Here is a 14,981-nt window from a genome sequence, read left to right on the forward strand (position 1 = left end):
TGCCTGAGACCGGGAGTTCAAGACCAGTGTGGCCAACATAATGAGACTCTGTCTCTAAAATAAAATTTAAAAACTTAGCGGGCGGCCGGGCGCGGTGGCTCACGCTTGTAATCCCAGCACTTTGGGAGGCCGAGGCGGGCGGATCACGAGGTCAGGAGATCGAGACCACGGTGAAACCCCGTCTCTACTAAAAATACAAAAAATTAGCCGGGGGTGGTGGCGGGCGCCTGTAGTCCCAGCTACTCGGAGAGGCTGAGGCAGGAGAATGGCGTGAACCCGGGAGGCGGAGCTTGTACTGAGCTGAGATCGTGCCACTGCACTCCAGCCTGGGCGACAGAGCGAGACTCCGTCTCAAAAAAAAAAAAAAAAAAAAAACAAAAAAAAACTTAGCGGGGCATGGTAGTGCACTCCTGTAGTCCCCAGCTACTTAGGAGGCTGAGGCCCAGGGATCTCTTGAGTTCAGGAGGTTGAGGCTGCAGTGACCCATGATTGCACCACTGCATTCCACTCCAGCCTGGGTGACAGAGTGAGACCCTGTCTCAAAAATAAAATAAAAATAAATAAATAAATAAATATTTAAAAATATAGGCCAGGTGCAGTGGCTCATGCCTGTAATTCCAGCACTTTGGGAGTCCGATGTGGGTGGATCACTTGAGGTCAGGAGTTCAAGACCAGCTTGGCCAACATGGTGAAACCCTGTCTTTACTAAAAATACAAAAAAAAAAAAAAAAAAAAATTAGCTGAGTGTGGTGGCACGTGCCTGTAATCCCAGCCACTTAGGAGGCTGAGGCAGGAGAATTGCTTGAACCCAGGAGGTGGAGGTTGCAATGAGCTGAGATTGCTCCACTGCACTCCAGCCTGGGCAATGGAGTGGGACTCTGTCTGAAATAAATAAATAAATAAAAATTATTTTCAAGTGCAAGATAGGGCATATGCTGGGCAATAAAATAAGTCTTAATATGATAGCCAACCTCTAAGATGGCTCCCCCAAATCCCTAACTCCTGGTATTCATGCCCTGGTGTAGTCCTTGCCCACATGGTACCAGAGTTGGTCCAAGTGACCAACAGAATGTGTCCAGTGACGATGCCCCTTCCAAGACTGGATCATAAAAGACATCACAGCTTGTGTCCCCCCATCTTCCCCACCTCTCAGAAGCACTTACTCTTCGGGACACCAGCCAACTGCTATGTCACAAGTGGTGTGAAGGCGAGGCCTGTAGGGTGAGGGATGGGGGCCTCTTACCAACAGCATATGAATGAGGCCAGAAGTGGATGCTCCAGTCAAGCCTACAGACCTCAGTGACATCCTGATCACAGCCTCATAAGAAACCCTAAGCCAGAATCACAGCACTAAGGTGCTCCCCAATTTCTGACTCACAGAAGCCGTGAGATACTAAATGCCTGTTGCTTTAAACCACCAGGCTCCAGGGTAATTAATTTGTTATGCAGTAATAAAGAAGTTAATACACAAAATAATTAAAAGGATTGAAATTGTACAGAGCATATTCTCTGACCACAACAGAATTAAACTAGATATTAGTAAAACAAGATATCTGGAAAATTGCTATTTTTTATTTATTTTTATTTTTTGAGACCGAGTCTCGCTCTGTTGCCCAGGCTGGAGTGCAGTGGTATGATCTCAGCTCACTGCAACCTCCACCTCCTGGATTCAAGCAATTCTCTGCTTCAGTCTCCTGAGTAGCTGGAATTACAGGCACCCGTGACCATGCCCAGCTAATTTTTGTATTTTCAGTAGAGACGGGGTTTCACCATCTTGGCCAGGAAGGTCTTGAACTCTTGACCTTGTGATTCACTCACCTCAGCCTCTCAAAGTGCTGGGATTACAGGCGTGAGACACCACACCCAGGCTATTTTTGTTTGTTTGTTTGAGACAGAGTCTCGCTCTATCACCCAGGCTGGAGTGCAGTGGCACGATTCTTGGCTCACTGCAACCTCTGCCTCCTGGGTTCAAGCAATTCTCCTGTCTCAGCCTCCCGAGTAGCTGGGATTACAGGCGTCTGCCATCACGCCCAGCTAATTTTTTGTAGTTTTAGTAGAGATGGGGTTTCACCATATTGGCCAGGCTCGTCTCGAACTCCTGACCTTGTGGTCTGCCCACCTCAGCCTCCCAAAGTGCTGGGATGACAGACGTGAGCCACCACTCCCGGTCGCTATTTGGAAATTAAACATCATTCTTCTAAATAACCCATGGGCCTTTTCTGCCTCAACTGCTTCCAGGGCACCTGTGAAAAAGCTTGTGATGAGGTGGGGCAAAAAATAGAAGCCAGTTCTCAAGTTCACCTTTGATTGTACCCACCCTATAGAATATGGAATCAATTTACAAAAATTTACAAAATTACAAAAATTTATTAAAATGATTTTAGTAAAATTAGATTTAAATTAATAGAAATTGTATTTCTATATACCAGCAATGATCTCTTGGAAACTGAAATTTTAAAATAGTATCTCTCATCTTAGAGGCTTGACTAAAAAAAAAGAATAAAAATAGTATCATTCATAATAGCATTATAAATGAAATCTTGAGGGATAAATTTCACAAAATACATGCAAGATTGTACAATGAAAACTATGACATTGCTGAGGGAAATGAATAAGACTTAAAATAAATGAAGAAATATACTGTATTCATGGGATGAAAGACTGAGTGTTAAGATGTCAATTATTCCCAAATTGACCTACAGATTCAATATAATTTCAGGCAAAATTTCTACAGGTCTTCTGTAGAAATTGACAAGCTGATTTTAAAATGTTTCTGGAAATACAAACAACCTAAAATAGTCAAAATGATTTTGAGAAAGGACAAAGTTAGAGATCTTGTATATCTGATTTTAAGACGTACTATAAAGCAACAGTAATAAAGGGTATAGTATTGGCATAAGGAGAGATAAATAACAGTGCAAAAGAAGATACTGCTTAGAAACAAACCAACTCATATATGGTCAATTTTTTTTTTTTTTACAAACATGACAAGGTACTTTAAGTGAAAGGATATTCTCTTCAACAAATGGTGCTGGAACAAGTGAATATCCATATACAAACAAATGAACCTAACTCTTGTCTCACACTAGACACAAAAATTAACTTGAAAAAGATAATAGACATGAATGCGAGAGCAAACACTATAAAACTTCTCGAAGAGCAGGCGCAGTGGCTCATGCCTGTAATCTCAGCACTTTGGGAGGCCAAGGTGGGTGGAACACGAGGTCAAGAGATTGAGATCATCCTGGCCAACATGGTGAAACCCCATCTCTACTAAAAATACAAAAAGTAGCCCAGCATGGTGGCGTGCGCCTGTAATCCCAGCTACTCGGGAGGCTGAGGCAGGAGAATCACTTGAAGCCGGGAGACAGAGGTTGTAGTGAGCTGAGATCCCACCACTGCACTCCAGCCTGGTGACAGAGCGAGACTTTGTCTCAATAAATAAGTAAATTAAATTAAATTAAACTTCTAGAAGAAACCATATAAAAGAAAAATCTGTATTAGGCCAAGATTTCTTAGATATGAAACCGGAAGTACTATCTATAAAAAAATTGATAAATTAGATTTTCATCAAAATTAAAAACGTCTCCTCTTTGAAAGACACTGTCAAGAAAACAAAAAAGCAGGCCGGGCACGATGGCTCATGCCTGTAATCCCAGCACTTTGGGAGGCCAAGGCGGGTGGATCACTTGAGGTCAGGAGTTCAAGACCAGCCTGGTCAACATGGTGAAACCCCGTCTCTACTAAACATACAAAAATTAGCCAGGCATGGTGGTCCGTGCCTGTAGTTCCAGCACTAGGGAGGCTGAGGCAGGAGAGTCGCTTGAACCCGGGTGGCAGAGGTTGCAGTGAGCCGAGATAGTGCCACAGCACTCCAGCCTGGGCGACAGAGCCAGACTCTGTCTCAAAAAAGAAAAGAAAAGAGAAAAGAAGAGAAGAAAAGAAAAGAGCAGGCTGGGCGTGGTGGCTCATGCCTGTAATCCCAGCACTTTGGGAGGCCGAGGCGGGAGGAACATGAGGTCAGGAGTTTGAGACCAGCCTGGCCAATATGGTGAAACCCCATCTTTACTAAAAATACAAGAATTAGCCAGGCATGGTTGTGCATGCCTGTAATTCCAGCTACTGGGGAGGCTGACGCAGGAGAATCGCTTGAAGTTGGGAGGTGGAGGTTTCAGTAAGCCAAGATTGTGCCACCGCACTCCAGCCTGGGCGACAGAGCGAGACTGTCTCAAAAAACAAAACAAAACAAAACAAAACAAAACAAGTAATGGAGCAAAGCTTCTGTTGCTCCACATCCTCACTGGCATTTGGTATTTGAGGCATAATCTTAACACATCACAATCAAAGCCAACAGCCAACTTCCAAGCAAGTACATAATACACAAAACAGAGCTGTGGACAATGTAATTACAACACAACTAAGGTTGAATTAATAAATAAATATTTTATACCATGTTTGTACTTGATAGTGAAAACATCTTCATTTCAACAATCTGTGGAACACTTATAAAAACTGGTATTTTAGGTCACAAACAAAACTTTCATACATTGCCCAACGCAGAAACTGTACCATAATGTAATAAATGTTGAGATAACGAAAGTTAAAACAACAACAAAAATAATATAGAGACTACTAAACATTTGCCAAAGTCATTATTGCTTTGGATTAAAGAGGTTTTTTTTTTTTTTTTTTTTTTGAGACGGAGTTTCGCTCTGTTGCTCAGGTTAGAGTGTAATGGCGCGATCTCAGCTCACTGCAACCTCTGCCTCCCGGGTTCAAGCGATTCTCCTGCCTCAGCCTCCCGAGTAGCTGGGATTACAGGTGCCTGTCACCACGCCCGGCTAATTTTTGTATTTTTAGTAGAGACGGGGTTTTGCCGTGTTGGCCAGGCTGTTCTTGAACTCCTGACCTGATCCATCTGCCTCGGCCTCCCAGAGCGCTGGGATTACAGGCGTGAGCCACCGCGCCCGGCCAAAGAGGAATTTTTTGAATTTAAAGTCTATATAGAAAATAATGAAAATAAGAGCCCATTCAACTACAAACCCATAGGGTGAAATGGTTTCACTGTCACATACACACACACACAAAACAATAAATTTTCCGTATTAAGAGGAAAAAAAGGAAAAGAATTCCCAAGGAAAATAGGGAGGCAATAAAGATAACTGGCGACTGTGACTGCTGGTGTACTGTGTCCTCCCCCAGTTAAGCAAACTCTCATTCATCCACCTGTATTTCCAGGGAATGGGCTCAATCAACTCTGCGAAGTTTTCCCAAAGTCAGGCTTTCTGTTCTTTGGGCTTCTACAGTAGGCTGTTCATAGCGCTATGTTAGTGTTTATTAAAGTTTTGCAGTCGCAGGAAGTTTTCCACATCTTCCTGCCCTTTAAATACCTTTGTTTACCACTTAGAATGTGCCAGGCAATTGGTATTAATTCATCGAATCCTTACAACTTTTTTTTTTTTTCTCACGGTGCGTGTGTGTGTGTGTGAGTGTGAGTGTATGTGTGCGCGTGCTCGCGCGCGCGGCGGGGAGAGGAGGTATTTCTAATTTCCACAAACCGAAGCTCAGAAAGGTTAACTGAACAAGGTCACAGAAAGAACGCATCACAAAGTCAGAATGTGGTGCAGATCGGTCCATTTTCAATAAAAGCTCTTTCTACCACAACAGGTTACTTTGCACTTGGGGACAGTTTTTAACTTTACGTTCTCAACTCGTATCCTAGCTCCTGGCACAGAACATGTCATCCAAGTTAGGCATCACTTGTACCCTGCTCTTGGTGAAGTTTTCTTTTGCGTACTGCAGAGAGATACGCTCATTAGCAGCTGGCGATGGAGACGCTGAAATGCAAATGGATTTGAGACTGAGCGACTCCCATCTCTATGGTTGGGATGTGACCCATCTATCCTCTGGAGGACTCAGCAAGGACTACCAATCACCAGACAACTTTACCGCACGTGGTCGAAAGTTGAACTTTCTATTGGTTAAGGGCAGTAAAGCCCGCCCATCAGCGCTGGTCGGCTCCTTTAAGAGGACGCTATCGCCGTTCGCCTGTCTTTCAGCGCCTGCGGATTCTGGGTGCTCAGGTTGTGTTTCTGGCGGGTCGTCTGGCTGGGTGGGCCCCGGAGGTCGTGGCACGGGAGCAGGGAGGTGTGTGTTGGGGGCCGGCCTGCTGTGATGACATTCCAATTAAAGCACGTGTTAGACTGCTGACGCGGGTGATGCGAACTGGAGTCTGAGCCTGCCCGAGCGGAGCTGGGAGGGGGCGGGCGGTCGCGCGCGCGCACACCCGCTGATCTATCACTCGTTCTTGTAGCTCCCAGCCGAGGACGTCGGATGTCATCGTCGTTGCTGCTTTGCCACCCCATTCCCGTCAATAAAGTGGTTTGAACCCAACCCTGGTGTCGGTGTGTGTCGTTGGCGACGCGCTGTCTTTGAGCCCCCGCCGAGCCTCCTCGTGGCGCCGGGGGTCAATCTGCAGCGCTAGAGCATGTGCTTGCGCATAACTGGGGCCGCCTGGCCCCCCGCGGGCGGCCCTTTTAACCGCGAGCGACAGTAAGTAACCTGACTGGCTGGCTGCTAGGCTGGGCAGTTTTCCAGGTGTTTGCCACGAGAGGCTTCAATCCGTAATACCAAGGCTAGAATGGCGTGTTAGGGGGGCGGTGGCCGACGGGGATACGCGGACTCTACTGCGTAATGAGTGCCCCTCTGCTCCCATACGTGCCCAGCCCTCCCCGAGTGTATCGCGCGCGCTGTGCCTTCGCCGGGAGTTCGACATAAGTCCCAAGCTGTCGCGCCTGCCATCAGACGCGCAGATTTAGTTGGAGGCAGCGTGGAATGGCGTCAGCAGGGCTACTGTGTACTTGACATAAACGGATTCGGTGTGGAACTGCATGAGTTAACTCCTGACTAAAGGGTAATCGACCTGTTTACAAATAACCATGCAGGAGTACTGACAAGCATGGGACTAAAGCTTTGGGCAGGTCAATCTGTCACTCCTAAACAGTTAAAAATTATAGGGCGGTTGTGAAGGTGAATTAGATTTTATATATGGTTGGGGACAACATAGACACCTAGTTACACAGTCCAGATTCTGTGGTTGGTAAAAGATCTTCCACAAGGGCTCCAGTGAAATGTGCATCAGTTCTGAGTACAGGGCAGCAATGGTGGGCAAGGATGCACGTATGCGTTCACTACATGGGCATTCGATGAATGAAGGTGTCCCGAATTAAGATTAGTAGACGATGAAGGGTGTAAACTGCAGCCCAGGAGCACCACTGCCCTACCCCCTCAGTTACGAACTTTCACTGGATTCTTTAAATGTGGGTTGAAGATAATGGCACATAGTTCGAAGGATGTGGTGAGGATGGCTTTGCAGCCTTAGGACTGGGCAGTGATCAACCCAGTAAATGAAAGCTCCGATTACCAGGGAGGGCCCCGGTGCTCTGTACTCATTTTATTGTGCCCCTATCTGAACAGGATTCAGTAGAAATGACTTAGATGCTTATCTAGTATTTGACATGAGATATTTATTTTGTGAAACAATGCAAGCGATTTTAAATCCCCACATACTATTTGATTAAGTGCAACATGGTACAGTCATGTGTAATCTCTTTACACGATAGTGCATCTAGTCCTTAGCCTTTAGTTATTGCACAATTGTAAAGACCAGTGACCAGGACACGTGGACTCTGACAGGCAGATCGGCCTACACAATGAAAAATAAGAACAGTATACCAACTGGAATGGTCAAACAATTTAAGTCAAATGTTTTAATGGTGCAATTAAAATAAGGGTTCAAACATGTTTTCAATATATTAATTTCTTTAAAGTCACGTTCAGGCAAGGTGCTGTTTAAAAAACCACTATTAGCTTTGTCCACACATGTAAGTTATCAAAAGTTACCCAAGGTAATTTTGACGTTGAATGCAGCTTTAAGCAATAAAAAATGGTATTAGGTTTACTTCTCGAAGCAAATTATACAATAAGAGAGCCCCCAACCTTGTAAACTAAACATTCTGACACAAATGCACAAAATTAAGTTGGCAACATTAATTTTGAGATGTAGTGTGATGCTGAGCAAACTTTTGGTCTTGACTCTTGAAATAATTTAAGAGAGCAGTTCTCTGTTTTGGCCTTCAGGAAGGGAAATCTGCCCATGGAACTCCCCCCCAATCAGATTAACAAACTCTTTCAATTTCCATATAAAACCTGGAGGACACAGGAAACGCCAGATGGAAAAAGTGTGGCTCTGGCTTTCTAGCCCCATCCCATCTGTATGAGAGGACCCATCCTGTCATGTGCAGTGTTTGATGTTTTCACATACGCTCCTGTCTCAGGAAAACATTCAAGATTAGCTAGCAGCCAGGTGGTTGTACCCCATTGGTGAAAGGCTTGGGATGGTTTGATCTCATGGCTTTGCCTGATGTTCACATAAATCCCACTGTCCTTACCCAAGCTGATAGCGTGTTGTTTGTGTATGTTCTATGGCTACTTGCTTCCCAAATGCACAAATTAATGTGAAAAAAAGTAAGTTGCTCTGCCCATCTCTTCTGTCACCGAAATGAAAAGGCTCACAGAATTCCTCTCCCCACCCTCCAGACACATTGCACACTGACATTCTCTGGAAGTGTGGAAGGCCACATACAAAGTATAGAAGTGAAAAAGTCCACTGTGCATCGGCTGCCTGAAGAAAAGCTTTGGAGGAGTAGAGGAGGCAAGTTGTTCAGCTTTGCTCTTACTGTGCTCATTTGCTGCCACAAACATGGGTAGACTTTTAAAAGCCATGGTGTGGGTCACCTATAACTTCTGGATCCACCATGATTCTTGCATGGTCTCCTTCGCCAAATCAAAGCTTTGCAGCAGGCAATCCAGACAGTTGTCACTGGATGCGGGGAATGACACCTCACAGTGGAGTGGGCACTGGCAGGCAGAGGGCAGAAGCAGTCCTTTAAGAAACAGTAGCTGTGGCACAGAGGCCAGCGCTACAGTACAGATGGCAGCCAAGAACCCCACACATCCAGCTCGATGTCACAATATGGGGAACATCTGACATCACCCATCATGGCTGATCAGCAGCCTCCACAGGTGGGTCTTTCAGGAGGCAGGAAGTAGAGCGAGGGTCCATGGCTGAGTGCATTATAGTGATATAAACATCATCCATGTTTGGCATGACAAAAACTTTCTGTAGGAAGATATTAAAGAACAGCTATGTGGAAGAATGCCTTGCCAGGCTGTCACCCTCCTTTGTTCTGATAATTTTAGGCCTTAGACTAATTTTTAAAAATATATATAAAAACTTCCTATGGCCGGGCGCGGTGGCTCACGCTTGTAATCCCAGCACTTTGGGAGGCCGAGGCGGGCGGATCACGAGGTCAGGAGATCGAGACCACGGTGAAACCCCGTCTCTACCAAAAATACAAAAAATTAGCCGGGCGTGGTGGCGGGCGCCTGTAGTCCCAGCTACTCGGAGAGGCTGAGGCAGGAGAATGGCGTGAACCCGGGAGGCGGAGCTTGCAGTGAGCCGAGATCGCGCCACTGCACTCCAGCCTGGGTGACAGAGCAAGACTCCGTCTCAAAAAAAAAAAAAAAAAAAAAACTTCCTATGCATTCCAAACGAATTCTCCCACCATACATACTTTAGAAAGAGTTGAGGAATCATACCAGCACATAGATATGAGAATCCTCTAATATATCAGCTTGGAAGCAGAAGTGGCCTTTGATTTTGTGTACATATAATAAGGTTGCCCATATGCACTGATATATATCCAACAATTGGCTTAAGCTGTTCACAGTAGTTCCCAGTTACTACGTCTAGAACACATATTCCATGTGAATTATCCTTTTATTAACAAATCCTAGCAATAAAACGTAAGCTAATGGCCAGGTGCGATGGTTCACGCCTGTAATCCCAGTACTTTGGGAGGCCAAGGCAGGCAGATCACCTGAGGTCCGGAGTTCAAGACCAGCCTGGCCAACATGGTGAACCCTGTCTCAACTAAAAATACAAAAAAATTAGGCAGGGCATGGTGGCTCACACCTGTAATCCCAGCACTTTGGGAGGCCGAGGTGGGTGGATCACAAGGTTAGGAGTGAAACCCCCATCTCTACTATAAATACAAAAAATTAGCTGGGCGTGGTGGCGGGCGCCTGTAGTCCCAGCTACTCGGGAGGCTGAGGCAGGAGAATGGTATGAACCTGGGGGACGGAGTTTGCAGTGAGCCGAGATGGCGCCATTGCACTCCAGCCTGGGCGACAGAGTGAGACTCTGTCTTAGAAAAAAAAAAAAAAGGAAAGAAAAAGGGAAAAATAAAAGGCATGATGTTCTTTCCCCTCACTAGGTTCAAAGTACTTTTCTATTTGGTGATGACATTAAGCTTTTTCAGAAATTGGTTACCAGTTATGTTTAATCTCTAGTTTTTAAATAAGAGGATTTTTTTAAGGCAGTAACTCAAAATACACCACTGCAAAAAGAATGTAGGTCTTCTTCAAAAGGTGAATTTCATTAAAAGTAAATCGTTTGCTAATCCATAAAACCCTGACAGACAACTGTACTTCAAATATCTGATAAAAGTTTGATGGAAATAGCTCATCCCAGGGCCTCCAGCTATACTGCTATTACCTTTGGTGGCCAAATGCAGAAAAAAAAGCTGAGAGAGTAAGCTCTGGCTTAATAAACTCCCAGACTACACTAGAAGCTACCCAGGGTGGGAGAGGCCTGACTCATCTTTGGAGTCCCAGGACAGGTGGTACCTGGCATACAGAAGGGTTTCCAGGAATGTTTGTTGAACTGAACAAACTGAGCAAGGTGAACAGCACACAAGAACGGGGCAGCCTCCCTGCCCACAGGCCGGGTGCTAAGAGTTGGGCAAGACCAGGCCTTGCATAAGAGAAAACAAAGCCTGAGAGTTCTGGCAGGCTTGCTGGGAAAAGACATCATCATTTTGCTCTGACCCAAATCTTTTGGGTTTCCTCTGAAGATGACTTAGTAATGTTCTGTGGATAAGTTTCAGGGCTTTGATACTGTACCTAACATTTTATTCCCATATTTGATCAAATGTAATACTCTTCTGGGATGAAGGTCACCATCAGATTTTCAAAAGAGGATCGTGACCCAGCTGAAGTTCAGAACCTCGGCTAAACCCACAGCTTCTATACTTTGTGTGAAATACTAGATAACACTAGGCCTCTAGTTTACCTTTCAGGTAAACCTTACCTGAAACTCTTGCTCCAGTTTCTTCTCTATCCAGTCTGTCACATGAACTAAAGTCACTTCTCTCTCTCCAAGTTTTGGCCGAGCTTTCAGCTCCACATGTGGTGGCTTTCGGAAACCATACCTTTTTGAAGACAAGTAATAACCACATTTAGAAGCAAAGCAAGGAATGAGACAGGCACTGACAGCAAACAGTTCTCATTTACATGGGGTTTTATCACTACTTAAAATGTTATTTTCTTCTGAAAATGCCCTCTAAAAATACTCCACACACAAAGTATGAATTGTGAATCCCCTGTGTTCCCTGGATGGTGTTAGGGCTGTGGCGGATTTAGAACAGTTACGACAAACCGGGAAAGCCAGGAAGCACCACTGGAAAAGTCCATGACCTGGGTATTGGTTTCTGTTTTTTTCTAAAATGGCAATAACCTTTTTTCTTTCAATTTTTATAAAAGTAGTATATGTATATTACAAAAACAAAACATACATACAAGCAGATAAAGCAGAGAGTAAAAGACACACTGCCTCTCTCCGAATGTCATCCCCAAGAGAGGACTACTGACAGAAGTGGGGTAAACTGCCCTTACATTCTCCTGTGCATATGTCGATCGGTAAGGTTTGAAACCTGTTTTTTCACCCTACACCCCAACAATATGCTTTTTATGACTTCCTGAGGGAGCAGACTGGCAATCAGAACTGCTGGCAAAGTATCCAGACAAGACCCTGTGTGCTATCAACTATCTAAAACCTTAAATCTGTCATGGACCAGTGCTTTTGGAAATACAGTAAAAATGTCAAGTTGCAATAAATATTTCTAAACACTCTATACTTATCTTTATGGATCAATAACACATAGTTCAGCATTTGAGCATGCCTTGGGTAGCGCTATCCTAGAGCCCTTTTATTTTATCTCCCCCTGAGCAGAGGCATTGAAAACTGATAAATCTAAAGAATTGGCAGTAAGGAGAAGAAATGTATCAACTTTATTAAAATTTTTTTAAGGTTTGAAAGACCATATATTAACAGTGGTTATTTCTGGATGGTGAGATTATGGGTTTTTATTTATTTATTTATTTATTTTTCACCTTTTCCCAATCTTTCTCTTTTTTTTTTTTACAATGAAAATATTACTTAAAAAAGTATAAAAAGGCATTTTAAAGTTTTATTGGGAAATACCAGCATTATCGTTAAATGGTTAGTCAATTCAAAACCCCTCTTCTGATCATTCCTAGAAATCCTTCTGAATACCAATGATATGTACTAGCATGTTGGTTTCACTCTATGATAGAACAGAGCTATATTTTTGTTATGAGTGTAGTTTATGGTACAATGAGATCTCTTATGCAATCACTATTTACACTTATGCCCATTTTTATAGGACTTAGCATGTCAATTTTAAATTGAGATTCACAGACAGTGATGCTGAACTCATCAATAATTTATTTCAGTGACTCTCAACCCTGGCTTCATCACCCCTGACCCCTGAAATCCTGGGGGATGGGCCAGGCATATCTATAGTTTTAGCAAGTCCCCAGGTGATTTTAACATGCAGCTGGGGCTGAGAATCAAGTCCTCAGACACCAAATGCACATGCTCCTGACTCCTCAGCATCGAGGCCTAACTCAGGGAAGTCTCCCTAACTTCCCAGACTCTGTTGGATGTGTGATCCTCATCTTTAAAGTAGGGATAACAATGACATCTACCTCAACAGGATGCCATGAGGACTAATCAGGTAATGCAATTACAACCAGGGCCAGGCAGAGAATAAAGGTGCTATCTACAAATGACAGCTGTTATTACTGGCAGAACAGTTGGCTTTACAGAGGAGGAAGACCAATAATAGAAACAGCTTATTTCATAAACTTCATGTATTGACTTTAACTTTTCCTACCATGTGAACATGAATTCTTGAACGTGAATTCACCACTCACAGAAGAAAGTACCGTCAGATTTGCAACTAATATTAAGGTCCCATGAAAAATGTTTGGAAGTGCTTCTGCCCGGGAGAAGGTACTTTCCATAACCTCAAGGTTAAGCAGGCTGGGATTTTTGTGGCCATGCAATAGGAGGAATCACTTATTGTCCCTGAGGGCCCTCTACGCACCATACTCGGTCAGTCGGGGGTGGTGGAATGTTGACCGCCAAGGTTCCTCTACATTCTTGTACTTCAACAGTGAGCAGCAGGGGTGTGTTGGAGACTTCTTCGATCTTCTTTTTAATAAACTCTGTCTCTGTTGCTTTTTGGAAATATTTTGACTTGGTAATTTTATCAACAAACCTCATAATCTTACTTGTTCGATGACCTCCAACGTACCTTCAAATGTGGAACACAAAGGGCAGTTAGCATGAACTTTGCACTTTCACAGACAAAAACATGTGGCTCTTCATTCTCCTTACTTTAGAGCACCATTCGATGTTTTGGATGGGGTGATTCTGTGTTGGGGCAGGGGGCATCCTGTGCATTGCAGGGTGTTCAGCAGCATCCCTGGTCTCTATCTACCAGATGCCAGCAACAATCCTCCTAGTTATGACAATGAAAAATGTCGCCAGACATTGGCAAATGTCCTCTGGGGGGCCGAATCACCCCCAGTTGAGAACTACTACTTTAGAGAAGGTGTAAATGTCTGAAACAGCCCAAATCTTGATAATGGAGAGCTGGACAAAGTCCTCATGCAGAGGTTTCTCACCTGTCCTCCTTTATACTACTCCAATACCAGACAGAAATCCAATGACATATCAATCTCATAATCTCCATGCAGCAAGTAACAAATAATGCTGCATCAGTAGGACACAAATCAGTAATCAACAGACTGTCTTTAGGTGGTGTCACATGGCTACCTTGAGTGGCAATTACTTTTCAAAGGGCTTGGAACTTCTTAAAGAAAAATTTAGCCTGGGCAACACAGTGAGACCCCCATCTCTACAAAAAAAACAAACAGAAAATTAGCCAGGAGTGGTGGTGTGCACCTGTAGTCCCAGCTACTCGGGAGGCTAAAATGGGAGGATCACTTGAGCCCAGGAGTTTGAGGCTGCAGTGAGCTATGATTGTGCCACTGCACTCCAGACCTGGGTGACAGAGCAAGATGCTGTCTCAAGAAAACAAACAAACAAACAAAATGCTACACCAAGTTGACGTGCTCACAGGCCAACAAAATAAGCTGTTGTATCAGGTCACATGTACCATGAGACTGCCCTCAGAAGAAAGGATATTTGCTTTTCAAAAGACCCCACAGTTCCAGAACATGAGGAATAGTATGTGTTCAGGGAAAAGCAATCATTCTTAAGAAGGTCAAGCAGCTAGACTGTAAATAATACACACAAACTTTGGCACCAACTCCTCAAACATCTGAATTCTTATCTCCTGTAGGATTTCAAAAGTGAATAGGTTGGTTTTTTCTTATAAAAGTTTCCGAATTATTTGGCTTCCTTTAATCTTAGTTTCTTCAATTCACTTTATGTAATTAAAAGATCCTTGTGGATAGGCACTTTGATCATTTCACAGCCCAAGTAACAGGCAAAGAGTGCCCCCCTCCAAATGAAGTTCATGATCCAAAAGATCAGCTCAGTCATCAGCGCTTTCAAAAGTCGCCAAAGAAAATCATCTGAATGTTTCTGCTTTGCAGGAACTTGCAGCTCAACAGAAGCAAACGCACTCCAGCTGAAGCTGAAGGGAGGGAGGCTCTCCGCTGGCTCCAGGGGGAGGGGGCGTGTGCTGGGTTTCTTCTGAAGGCTCAGGGCGATGCTCTTCATCATCACCACACCCTTCAACTTC

The 14,981-nt window shown here is 44.1% G+C and overlaps 1 protein-coding gene and 2 non-coding genes across 7 annotated transcripts in view; 2 read left to right on the forward strand and 1 right to left on the reverse strand.

The window, feature by feature from the left end:
- Positions 1–6,168: 6,168 nt before the first annotated feature.
- LOC129470846 (small nucleolar RNA SNORD104) lies at positions 6,169–6,238 on the forward strand. Its single transcript, XR_008653366.1, has one exon. It is a non-coding gene; the product is annotated as a small nucleolar RNA SNORD104 (small nucleolar RNA).
- Positions 6,239–6,422: 184 nt separating this feature from the next.
- Positions 6,423–6,555, forward strand: LOC129470854 (small nucleolar RNA SNORA76). The gene has a single exon (XR_008653374.2). It is a non-coding gene; the product is annotated as a small nucleolar RNA SNORA76 (small nucleolar RNA).
- A 951-nt stretch (positions 6,556–7,506) lies between these two features.
- TEX2 (testis expressed 2) overlaps positions 7,507–14,981 on the reverse strand; it is a 120,441-nt gene continuing 112,966 nt past the window's right edge. For 3 of the 5 annotated variants that reach the window (XM_055255854.2, XM_055255856.2, XM_055255855.2), the window contains exons 10-12: positions 13,314–13,523; positions 11,213–11,333; positions 7,507–9,181 (exon numbers count right to left, since the gene is read on the reverse strand). In XM_055255854.2, coding sequence (XP_055111829.1) covers positions 9,059–9,181; positions 11,213–11,333; positions 13,314–13,523 — 454 coding nt within the window. In that variant the 3' untranslated portion in view covers positions 7,507–9,058. The remainder of the gene's footprint in view (positions 9,182–11,212; positions 11,334–13,313; positions 13,524–14,981) is intronic. The other 2 variants (XM_055255858.2, XM_055255857.2) reach the window with 1 other exon arrangement.

Source organism: Symphalangus syndactylus, chromosome 20 (assembly GCF_028878055.3).
Source record: "Symphalangus syndactylus isolate Jambi chromosome 20, NHGRI_mSymSyn1-v2.1_pri, whole genome shotgun sequence".
In the NCBI taxonomy this organism is placed as follows: Eukaryota; Metazoa; Chordata; class Mammalia; order Primates; family Hylobatidae; genus Symphalangus; species Symphalangus syndactylus.